At 38.6% G+C, this 12,970-nt stretch overlaps 1 protein-coding gene across 2 annotated transcripts in view; it reads right to left on the reverse strand.

Annotated features, from left to right (window-relative positions):
• arhgef18b (rho/rac guanine nucleotide exchange factor (GEF) 18b) overlaps nt 1–12,970 on the reverse strand; it is a 45,428-nt gene that overhangs the window by 17,451 nt on the left and 15,007 nt on the right. For both annotated transcript variants that reach the window (XM_081383987.1, XM_081383988.1), the window contains 12 exons: nt 8,881–8,945; nt 8,636–8,690; nt 3,916–4,066; nt 3,518–3,624; nt 3,225–3,365; nt 2,863–3,113; nt 1,593–1,718; nt 1,380–1,497; nt 1,042–1,296; nt 497–573; nt 230–408; nt 68–141 (listed from right to left, as the gene is read on the reverse strand). In XM_081383987.1, coding sequence (XP_081240113.1) covers nt 68–141; nt 230–408; nt 497–573; nt 1,042–1,296; nt 1,380–1,497; nt 1,593–1,718; nt 2,863–3,113; nt 3,225–3,365; nt 3,518–3,624; nt 3,916–4,066; nt 8,636–8,690; nt 8,881–8,945 — 1,599 coding nt within the window. The remainder of the gene's footprint in view (nt 1–67; nt 142–229; nt 409–496; nt 574–1,041; nt 1,297–1,379; nt 1,498–1,592; nt 1,719–2,862; nt 3,114–3,224; nt 3,366–3,517; nt 3,625–3,915; nt 4,067–8,635; nt 8,691–8,880; nt 8,946–12,970) is intronic.

Raw genomic sequence — 12,970 nt, forward strand, 5'->3', positions numbered from 1 at the left:
AAATGAGCAAAAAAAACAAAACAAATGCCATGATTTACGAAACAAACAGAGCACATGTGGCATTTACCTTGAAACTCTCTGAACCGGGTGACTCTGGCTTCCTCTTCCTCACTAAACAATCTCTCTTCTGTATGTGGACAGCTGATGGACAGGAACCAAGGAAGGACGGTTTAAAAAAATGCTGATAGAAGTAAATACTGACACTAATGTGGTGATAGACGGTACAGACCTCTCCACGGCCTGACGGATGTGGGTGATCCACGCGTTGCGGTCTTCTTTCGAGGCCGTGTGGATTTCGTACATCTCGGGTTCGTTCGAGGAGGCACAGATGAGGAACATGGCCCGCTCCTCGTGAGCCACCTCTCGCACGATCAACTTCTGCAGTGAAATAACTGATGGCTTGTTGTCCTGGCAGAGAAACAACACAGATGAGTGCATTAAGTTGAACAATTTCACATCCTGTATGAACCAAAAACAAAGTGCATATCGTACTCACCACCATTGAGAACACATATCTCTGATCCTTTTCTTGCAACAAGACGAGAACATCAGTAAGAAGTATAGCTAGAATATCTGCAATGGAAGCAAAGAAGAATCTCTAATGTCAATTGTGAACCACGCAGACTTAAATAAGCAGTTGCATTCCAACCAAGAAACTTTGTGTTCGCTTGGAAAACGTTTCCGCAAAAAGTATTGTATTCCCCAAAGAAACTTTGCATTATCTCGTTAAAGTACTGCGTTCCCTCAAGAACATTTGTGTTTACTGACAAAACATTTGCACTCACTAGGAAAAAGTATTGCGTTCCCCCGAGAAACTTGGCATTCTCTCGCAAATAATTTGCGGTCTCTCACAAAACTATTGCGTTCCCTCAAGAAACATCGAAATTATACGAGGTGGGAGGAAAAACTATCACAACATATTTGCGAGCGACCGCAAAGTTTCTCAACAAGAGAATTTAAAGCATTTTCCTCCCATCTTATTTTTTTTACCATCACCCATGGCTTTGTACCTATGTATGCAAATTATCATTCTCATAATACCTTTGAGGCGACCAGATGCGGCTTTCCAGTTTACCAAGCCCTCGTACAAGAGCTTGCGGCGGCCCTGAGAAAGGTCCTCCTTACGAAAGACACGTCCATCTTTGATTTTCCCATGGGACTTGGGCTCCATCTTGGAAGCGATTTCTCTCAGCCGTGCTTCCTTCTCGTAGAGATTGACATGGCCGTCCACCTGAACTATGGTGTCTTTGATTAGACCGAGAGCTTGTGCTAATCCTTCATGTTCCTCTGTCCCGGCTGGAGTGAGAAGAAAGTGTTTATAACCTTGCCCATTCACAATATTTCATAATGGATATATTTACGGCACAGTAATGACCAACCTTCAGTGTTTTGCAGGATGCGCTCCACAAGAACAGGATACTTGGTGATTCGTTGTGTCACCAGCAAGATGCACTCTGGAACACCTAACCGCCGCACTATTGACAGATTACTTATTTTCTGAAAAACAATAAGGTGAGAAAATTATTCAAAGCAGTGCTGAGGACAAACTAGCAAATGTTAGCAACATTGAGATGTATAAGATCTCAACATACCCTCATGAGGTTGTGGAACTTCTTGTTGCTCTGCATCTGCTCTTTGTAGTAGTTGACAGCTTCAGTGTGCCGACTGCAGAAATCGCCATAACTTTCCTTCATTCGCTCTCCAAGCTCTCCAGAAAACTAAAACCAGATGCACACAAAATCACTTCCTGCTTGACATGTGCTGTTTGTCACACTTCCTGCTTTACACTTCCTTCCCAATGTTTTCTTCTTCACACCTCCTGTTGTCACACTTCCTGTCCAACAATTCCTGCTTTCGCACTAGTGACAACAGCATGTGTGAAGCAGAAAGTGTAGGGCAGGAAATGTAAAGCAGGAAGTGAGGAGCAGGAAGTATGGGCAGGAAGTGTAAAAACAATCTGTAAAGCAGGAAGTGTAAAGCAGGAAAGGCGACAAGAGAATGTATGAACCAGGAAGCAAAAGCAACAACAGTGTAACAACAGTATATGAAGCAGGAAGTGGAAGGCAGGAAATATTACAGGATGTTTGAAGCAGGAGGTGAAATGCATGAAATATGAAGTGAAAAGTGTAGGGCAGGAAGTGTAAGACGGGAAACATGAAGCTGGAAATATAGGACAAAAGTTGTGAAGCAGGAAGTATGACAAAAGCAGGAAGACTGGGGCAAAAGTGTGAAAACAAGATGCGTGAACCTGGAAGCAAAAGTCAGGAAATGTGAAATGTTGGCCATTACAGCAGCAGGAATTATGGGAATAAGCGTGGGGTGAGAGCGTGACAACAGGATGTGTAAGCAAGGAAACATAAGACAGGAAAGGCGAAGCTTCAAGTTTAGGAAATGTAGACCAGGAGGTGTGAAGCTGGAAGTTTAACAACAGCAGGAAGTGTGGGGCAAAAGTGTGACAAGATGTGTGAAGCTGGAAGCAAAAGTCAGGAAATGTGAAATGTTGGGCTTTTCAACAGCAGGAATTGTGGGAGTAAGCATGGGGTGAAAGCATGACAACAGGATGTGTGAGCAAAGAAGTGCATAAAACATTCTATTGTTACAGGAAATGTAACGAGGGTGTTTGAAGCAGGAAAGGCAAAGCTGGAAGTTTAGGAAATGTAGACCAGGAAGCGTGAAGCAGGAAGTATGACAACAGCAGGAAGTGTGGGGCAAATGTGTGACAACAGGATGTGTGAAGCAGGAAGCAAATGACGGGAAATGTGAAACGGGAAGCATAGGGAAAAAGGGTGACAACAGGATGTGTGAAGCAGGGAATACAGAGCAGAAGGTGTGAAGCAACGGCACTGAATTTAGAGCATGTACCTGGGATATAAGAATATCTGCGAGTTTATGGATGGCATAGTTGTGCTCGCTGCCCGGCTGCACAGACTCTGCGCGCCGCTCCCTGAGGCGGGACAGGAAGTGGTTGTGCAGCTCCAGCAGGCTGTCCAGCTGAGGAAACAGACAGTCCAGTTTCCTGTCGTCCAGCTGTAGCGTCTCCCGCAGCTCTCGAGCATAAACGCGGAGCATGATCTTGAGGGTCCGGACGTGGTGGATCTCCGTCTGGATGAGCTCTGGAGGAGACAGGAAAAGCTTTAAAGAAGATCTGGAAACACCTTTGACAACTAACAGAGATAAAAATGCACAAGTTCCAAGAGCAGTGTGGGTAGGTAAATAACACTAACCATATATAACATCCTGTCGCTTCATCATCTCCTTCGAATATTTCTTTAAGAAGTGCTGATCCACAGCCAGACTCCAGGACTCCACCTCGAAGTCTTGCGCGATGGCTTCCAGCTCCCCTCGCACTGTGGTGTAATAAGGATCTGCACACACACAGAGCAACATTCATTCAAATCCTGAATTACAAAGTGTTGCTCAATGCTTTACACAACCCCTGTCATAAATTACACACGACACCTTATCTCACGTTCTGGGTGTTCTCAGTGTTGTTGGGCTTTTAAAATCAACCCCTCACCTTCAATGATGAGCGAATCGGGTACAGTGGAGGCGAGAGATAGAGTGTCGTCAGCGGGGCGCTTCAGCCTGAACCCGTCAACCTCGTCCATCTCTCCTGCGATAGAGCTGCCAAAAAACATGACTAAGCAAACGCTGCAGTAATTATGAAAGCACATTCTTCATTTGCAATGATACATAAGCCTCACACTTCTGATCAACCTAAATGCAACATGAATATAAACAGTAATATTAACACTAAAGCACAGAAATGTTATAGATGTTACATTATATGCGAACGAGATGGAGCCAGTTTGCGCATAAATCACTTTATGATGATAAAGTAATTATCTTCCTATCTAAAGTAATTAATGTTGGTGAAGTAATGAGAATGCATGACTGCAGACACACAGGACTCACCCGCTGCTGCTGTTGTGGCTGACTGTAGGGTTACTGGAGGCGGCAGGTTGGGCGCTGTGTCCTTTGGGCGGAACGGTCATACCTGTAACACAGCGCGACGTTCGGGACGAGCCATTGATGGGAGTGAGGGCAGAGCTGGGGTCCCGCAGAGCTGCAGAGAAACGAGACAGGTCAGTGCGGTTGCAGTGCCTCAAAACGGAGCGAGGCATGGAGTCGAGGAAACGGCAGGTGAGGAAGTCTCGATGGAGGAGAACTCGAACCCCGAGCCTGCGGGACAGACCCGAGGACGCCGGGAGTCGTGAACCGCTCTTCCTCTGAGAAGCTCGGACTCTGGGTAAAGCCAGTGCCATGATGTCTGACTAACTGAGACCTCACTAACTGAGAGGACGGTTGGTCTTATAAAGAGGAGAGTGGGTTCTAGAAATCACGCGTGCGCCTTCCCTCCTCGCCTCCCTCCCATCGCTCCCCTGTTGAGACAGAGGAAGTTTTAATGAAACAGCTGAGTCTAAGTCTCACAATCAGATTAGTGTGAGCAAGTAAACCATCAAGCTCAATTACCATCTCCAGGGAGAACCTGACAGATAATACATAATAATAATAAATTCTTATTTATTGAACACGTTTTAATTTAGAAAGAAAAAAAAAACACAAAAATTGTTCCATCTATATACAGTACTGTACAAAAGTCTTAGGCATTTTAATATCCCCCAACCCCCCTAAAAATGGTTTAAATGTCAGTTATTTATATCTTTTGCTGTTTAGTGTGTCAGAAATATCAGTTTACATTTCCAAATATTCTATTTGCCATTAATTGTAATAATCCAGTGAGATTTGTGTATGCACAAGGAATCTGACAACAGCCGGTATGATCTGATCTCACCATCATCGAGTCCGTCTGTGATTACATGAAGAAAAAGAAAAAACTGAGACAGACTAAATCCAGAAGAACTGCGGGAACGTCTCCAAGTAGCTTGAAGAAACTTCTTGATGATGGTGAGATCCGATCATACCGGCTGTTGTCAGATTCCTTGTGCATACAAAAATCTCACTGGATTATTACAATTAATGGCAAAAAGAATGTTTGGAAATGTAAACTGATATTTCCTACTGAAACACTAGCAAAAGATATAATTAACTCACCTTTTTTGTGTGTGTTTGTGTGTGTGTGTGGGGGGGGGGGGATACAGTACTTTTTGCACAGTACTGCATGTCTAAAAATGTTGATCCATATAATCTTTTATTAATAATAAATCATAATCTTATTTTTATTTCATTAATAAATATTATTCTAATCTATGCCCATGCAGCAAATTAAACAAATAATAAATAACCTTACAAAATATAAAATATGAAACAAATGCTGCATTTATATTAAATAAAATTACAATAATAATATATTCTTATCTATTGTTATTTTTATAAAAAATATCTAAATTTATTTAAATTATTAAAAAATGACATTTTTATATTATTAATAAATATGAATGAATTCAACTTTATTAGTTTATGCAGCAGATTAAACAAGAACCTAACAAAATGGAACAAATTAAAACAAATGCTACATTAAAATTAAATAAAATAATAAAATAAAATTATAATAAACGTAATAATAATATTTTTTTTTTTTAAATATACAAATTTGAAATGTCAATCAATCGCAGCTTACATTGAATGTAATAAAATCAGAATAATTCTCAGCCGAAAGTTTTTGGTGGCCGAAGTTTCGGTGCTTCCCTAGTTATTTTTTGTAATTGCAATTCTCTTTCAATTGTGTCTTCAAAAAAATCGACTTATCTTGGATGAGCACTGTAAAATAATTGTATAATTTATTTTACAATAATTGTAATAATTGTAAAAATTACTATATAAATTCACTCTTTAGTATCTCATTCAGAGGAAACAAACATTTAGTAAATACATTTATTTATTACATTTCTTTCATCAAAAATAAATCTGTATTGGCCTCTATCTAATTATTAAATGGATCTGCTGACAATCTCATCAGTAAGATTAACAATGCAGATATACATGTGGCGAAATCACCAATATTCAGCTGCAGCCCCTTTATGCATTTACAAGAAGATGTTCTTCCAGAAGTCTCTGAGTGAAGGAAGACATTTCCAGATGTTTTCCCCTGGGGAGTGAAGCATTACAGGCTTCATCCGCACTTCTTAAAGCAATTCCCACCTCGGCCTCGGTCACAGCGGGAGGTGTTTAACGAGATGTCCAGAGCTCAGGAATAATAACCACACTGGCAAACTGAACATTCTGTCTACAGACGGATCCTCTGGTTTGATTTCATGACAAAATCTTACAAAACAAGAAATAAAGAGAGGCAGGAGGAAGCCACCAACAACGTACATGAAACGCTATTCTACTAGATTTGACTTGCTTTCTCAATCAGTTTGATCACTGCCTGAATGTGTTGCATTAACCAATCAGCATCCAGGACTTGTAAGTGCCACTATTTTAAAGTTTCCTAATGTTGTTTTGGAGTCTCCTACAACAGGTTTACATGCATCAAAAGTCAAAAAACACTTTAATTTTCTCATAATATACATTGCACATCACCACATTTTTCAACGATTCTCAAACGACTCGTCTGATGAATCAGTCTCTCTAATGCCGCGTTCCAGGCAACCTTATACCCGTGTTTTTCCAACCTTAAACCCGTGAAAGTGCACTGGAACGGCAGTCAAATCTGTGACTTCCCACCCGTGAACTCGTACTAGATCGATGTACTCCCAGTTACGAGTTGGAAAAACACGGGTTACAGGTTGCCTGGAACGCGGCATAAAGCTACTCTGCTCTGATTGGCCAGATGGCACAGTCTGTTGTGATTGGTCTACCATGTACAGCGTGTATATCGGAAGCTAAACGCTCATTACCATAACTGAACTGCAGCTCCGCCTGGAGGTTTCCTCAGTTCTCAGTGATACACACTGTAAAGACAATAACAATGACGTCGATTTTACCATATGAATGCGAGCGCGAGTCAGATGAAACATTGGAAGAACTAGTTATTCAACACGAACCTCCATCTCAAGGACGGCTCGAGCAGGACGTTTCTCAGTGATGCGCTACTCAGTTTGAGGTACATTATATGAGATGTTTTAACTGTGATTCCTCTCCATTAGCATTAACAAGTGTATGTCCATCAACAAAAGGTGCACATGCGGGAACTATATACAATTATGGTGCATATGTTCACCCATACTAACGTGATTATAACAAACTATATTTATATTTGCAAAACAAATCTTGCTCCAACCTTTATATTTACTCAAAGTAGTAAGAACAACAGACAATCTGCATTAATAGACACAGTTTTAGGTAATAGTGGCCCACAGCTGCTTTGCAGAATTATTTCAGTTAGCCGGTTAGCCAGAAACGTACACAATATAAAGCACAAAAATACGTATTTTGAACACCCGGTAGAAAACATATACATCACTAATTATTCACACCTACAGGTTGTGATTCTGAGGAGCAAGTTGGTCCAAATAAACTGGGTACTGACCCATCTTTCAAGACAAGCCTTTTGCGAATCCCTCGTTGAACTCCGAGATTTGAGAAGCAGTCGTCAGTAAAGTAACGCGTTGTGGGCTGGTCAAGGTGTTCCCAGGCGGAAAACGTACAACATAGAAGGGCATTATGCAAATGTATCTTCTACTGACGTAGAACCGTAAAGCTGTAGGATTCGAGTTAAAAACGACTCGTATTGAGTCGATTAAGAGTCGATTCTTTCTTTTGGGAGACGATAACTTTATTTATCGTGCACTTTCAACTTTACAACTTTGCAGAACGTTTACATTCACAAACCGCTATATTACACACTGCATGAAAGGGAATATTTGAAAAACCATAATAGGCGCACTTTAATATCTGTTTATTAACATGTGAATCCTGCAACCGTCCAAAACTGTGTCAAACCTACAGCACGAACAGTAAGTCCTGATCAGATTTGTGGGGTAATTAATTGTAGAACTGTGATTAACCTCTTAAGTGCTTCTCTGGCGATGGCAAACGCAGGGAAAAACAGCCAGATGACCTTAATTTGCTATCAGGGGACTCAGCATGTGCCGGCCCAGTGTCCATTAAACACACCATCACACACACGAGAGGACAGCAAAACAAGCTCCTCATGCAGCTGCACGAGTCAACTAAACCAGGCAGATTACAAGTGGGAAAACGCTTATTTACCAGACACTTGCAGCAAATAATGAGATATATTACATGACTAAAATAAAATATTATGGTATAAAATAAAGTACTAAAATGAAAAACTCAAACTGAAATACAATTATGACCATTTATGGTGATTTTATCGCAAACAAATAAAATATTGATTTGATATTTGTACTAATGATTTTACAAAATAACTTATTTTTTCAAATTTTCCCATTCATCACAATCTTAAATAAGTAAATTTCTAGTTTTTGTGACAGAAAAAAAAAAAAAAGATTTTAAATAATTTTGCCCCCATAAATAAAATATAAACCCCATGACTTGCACCTTGTATTCTCTCTAACTTAATTTTAGGGTAGTTTGACTAGTTTAAATACATTCAACATAAGATATTTTTTTAAAAATGCAAATGAATTTAAACATTTACTGCAAAACTGTTTCACAAGTAGCGACACGCCATTGGTTAAGCGATATGATCCACACACATCATCTAATGCTAAAACCATGGTAATTAGTCTGCAAATGTGCTTACCTTGACTGTACGACTGAGCTGCGGTGTTTGACGACTTTTGCACCGAGTCTTTTGTCTGCATAGAGCAAAAAACACACATAGTTTATCATTTACAACAAACCGCTTAATCTGCCACTCCTCTGACCAAAGATAAAGCCTTTTGTTGTCTTTAAGAAGCTAAACTTGATCCAAACTAATACCAAGTGAAGTTTATTCATTTTCTTTTCAATATTTCATGTGAATGTTTAAATGTGCATGAATCTTACCTTGCTTTTACTGCTACACTCGGGCAGCAGGTTCTTGCAGCTCTTGTGGACGTTCACGGCGCAGTCTGTCGGCCCGAACAGAGACGGCGGTAGAGAGAGAAACAGGTTAACACTTTCCTTATCAGAACCAACATGTAGGTTGTCCCGTAAACTGAAATTACATGGAAAGGGAGGGCTCGAAGAACTGGGGCGGATTGTAACGCTACGAGACCGCTATGTTTCGCAATACTGCTTTCATTTTGAAAGAGCAGCAAAGAAATAATGCAGTAAGAAATCTGGTAGATATTTAAAAGCATAATCAGATTATCAGATATGAATCTGTGTTTTGTTTTTCTCTGTGCAAAAAAACTATATTTACAGGTTTATTGGGGGTAAAGAGCTTTCAGAAGTGCTCATTATCCATTCAAAAAGTCTCTGTCCTGTCCCTGCGGGCCATTTTCCACTTTTCACTCCACAAAGTGACTGATTCAATCCATTTAGCCACAAACCTAATTAGAAACACAACAAACTGAGAGTCTGATCAATGCCACCATCACAGGACATTACGGCAGAAAACACTGACATCTGATGAACTTATACAGCATATAGCCTAATAAATAATAGTTAATTTCTATTGGCTTTGAGGACATTTAGGGGCGTTTACACTAGAGGTCTTCACTGGTCCACTTGGATCTAAAAACCCAGGGTCCGAACCGAGAGGGTTCAGGTCCAAAACTTTGACTAGTGCCTCGGACACGGGTCGGATCTGATATTAGCAGCATCAGGTCTCGGGAAATTTAAAATAAATGTGTTTTTACCGAACGGACCTGAGAAGAATTATTTTTAAAATGTGCCAACTTTCCACTATACGTTTCAGGTGTTTAACAGGTACATTTATTATCTAAAACAAATAAATATTAAATAATTATGACAACAAGGTTATTATTCCCCTTCTTCTCTGTCAATACGCACTTTCAGGGCTCCAGACTAACATTTGAGAGCAGTAGCACCGGTGCCACTAAGTTCTACAGATGGTGGCGCCAGCATCTGATTTGATATTTTTTAATCATAAAGGAAATTTAATCATGAAATTAATATTGTTTTGCATTAATAAATGCAGTTACTAATAATGTTACATGTTTGTTTCTTGGAAATTTGACAGTAAAGCATTGAGCTTGAAATGAGATGCAGATAAAATTAACTTTTATAAACAACAGCAACGTGCAAAAGCCTAATTTTATAGGCACATTTTTTAAATATTGTGCTCTTATTAAATGTACCATTGTTCTTCTATAGTATCACACTGAACTGACCGACAGCTTCAGTGATTATAAAAGAAGCGCTCTTTACTTGCTTTGTGTAAGTCAGTCGCAATTTGAAGAAAGTTTTTGGTTAATAAATAGAAACTAAAAAATAATAATATAATAAACAACAACTTTTCCTTAAGAAAAATAATATTAAAAAGTGCTGTCAAAGCGATTAATCACATCTAACATAAAAGTTTGTAAATATAAGTATAAAAAAACATCTCTTCTCTATATCAGTTATCGGACACATAACAAATATGGCATAAATAATAATAATTATTACTTTTATTGTTACATTAAAATATTTATAATGTAAACATCTTTATTGTAATAGTATAATGATCAGGGTTATTGTTTTATAGAAAAACAATTAATAAAAAATAAAATAGACGTTAAAAAAAAAACAATCTTTTCTGCATATCAGCATACGGACACAAAAAATACCGGTAACAATTTGGTTAACATGAACTAACATTAACAATACTTCTACATCATTTATTAAATGTTAATCTCAACATTTAGCCTACTAATTTACTTTTAAGATCAAAATGAACATTTTTATTAAGTAACAATTTTTATTAAGTAACAAAATTGCTTTAAATAAGCAAAAATATATCTACTCAATCTATTTGATACATATACATTAAGTAAGGGATAATGTACATCCGCTCCACTTCGCGTCGGGATCCTCATCACCCTGTCGGGGTTTATTCTGAGATAACAACCGGCTGGATGTACATTATCCCGCTTATCACACGGCTACTTGCCACATAAGTAAATAATTAGACACGAAATATTGAACTGAGTATTTTATTAGGTCTTTAAACGCAAAGCTTCCGCGGAGAGAGCAGTTGCTAGCGCGGCAAGTTCAAACTAGACAGACATTTAAGAGATATGGTATACAGTCATTCCACAGCATTTCGCCACATACATAATTATGTAGATAAAAGATATTGATTTCAGATTAAACTGTTTTAAAATCGTACCTGTTAGTATCTTATAATCCAACAGTGTGCAAAACAATAGTCACAAAATGGCAACAGCTGCGTTTGTGTGAAACAAAAGAGAGCGAGCCCACGATACTAGATGGCATAATTAAATAACTGTATACAAAATATTGATTTGACTGAGTTTTAATATTTTATTAGCTCACCAAATGCAAAACTTCCACGAAGAAAACTTCCATGTTCCTAGCAAGTGGTACAATTGACCAATCAGAATCAAGTATTCCACAGAGCCGTGTAATTACTAATGTTAACAAATGAGACCTTAATGTAAAGTGTTACCAAATTATCGGTATCATTTCTGCCACTAAAAGCAATATCGGTTGATCTTTAGTTAGATATTTTTTCTTCATGAGAAAAATAAAAACAACCTATATTATAAAATATAGCTCAGAGGTTAAATTGCCACATAAATTACTATTTATTTGAGTAATTTTGCGGTTTAATTGAGCAAATATGTTTAATTCTTTTAGCAATAAACGACTTCTGTTTATGATCAACATTAAGGAGGCTTTATTAAACACATTCAGCTCAGCGTCGACATCAAGAGAGCATCTAATTACTTGAACACGGAACAGGAACTAGAACTCCACGAGGATCAATCATAATCCTGTTATCACATCACATGATCCGCTCGCTGGAATGTAAACGTGGGACGAATGCACACATATGCTGAGTCCCAATTCGCATACTATCCGTCCTAAATAGTATGCGAAACTAGAATTAGTACGTCCCAAATCGTAGCATGTTGAAATGAGTATTCCAAAGATACCCGGATGGTCTACTATTTCCGGTTAGAATTCGAAGTGCAGATCAATGCACACTCTAACGGCTAATATTGCCCACAACCCATTGCGTGCGGGAGGGAGGAGCTTTGCGGTGATGATGGTGATGTAAACCTGGCAGTCGGATGCAGCAACGGAGATGCGCCCTCAGTTTTTAAGTGTAAGAATTCAAATGTTTAACCCTAATTAAACTTATATTTTATTGTCTCGTAATATTAATGGGTTTCTGTTGTGCCAAAAAAGTACCGTGTTTATCTTGTAGGGTCCGATGAAGATACCGAGCGCCTCATTGCAGGCTACAAAACAATAAATAAAAAGGCTCTAGTACAGTGTCATGCAAGTGTCTTTTTTTATGTATTTCTTTTTATGTTTGTGTCTGACTTATTTGTAGTAATACTGTGGCTGTACATATGTTAACTTTATCAGTCCAACCAAAGAAACATGGTTACTACACTTTTACTATAGTAAAAGCATGGTTCATTTTCATCGGGGTATTTTTAAGTATTATACATAAGTATAAGATTAAGTATAAAATACGTTAAACAATAGTTACACTATAAACTTTAAATATTTTAACTCAGAAAATAAGTAGCGCTAGCTTTCGTTACACACATTTGCACATGAACGTCAGAACCAGCCGCCTCACAAACGACCTGCGTTTGGTTGATCTACGACGACGCCTGCTTCACTCCTCAATTTGGTAAACACATTGTAAATGTATTGTGGGAAAAAAGATGGGAATAGTAAATAAAATTATATTGCATATATAAGAATGAATGAAATGTTAAATGTTTTGTTAACAGTCGCGGTGTGCGTAACTAGGCAACCACGTTCAAGTTCACGTTGCATGACGTCATCGAAGTATGTCCCAGAACGTGCATACTTTTTTGCTACACACTCAAAAGTATGTACTTTTTCATCACAAAAAAAGTACATACTTTTAGGTCGTAGTATAAGTAGGCGAATTGGGACTCAGCCATAGTTTTTAAGAAGAACCACACGTGATTTTTAACTC

Source organism: Scardinius erythrophthalmus, assembly GCF_964197995.2.
Source record: "Scardinius erythrophthalmus genome assembly, chromosome: 14".
Classification (NCBI taxonomy): Eukaryota; Metazoa; Chordata; class Actinopteri; order Cypriniformes; family Leuciscidae; genus Scardinius; species Scardinius erythrophthalmus.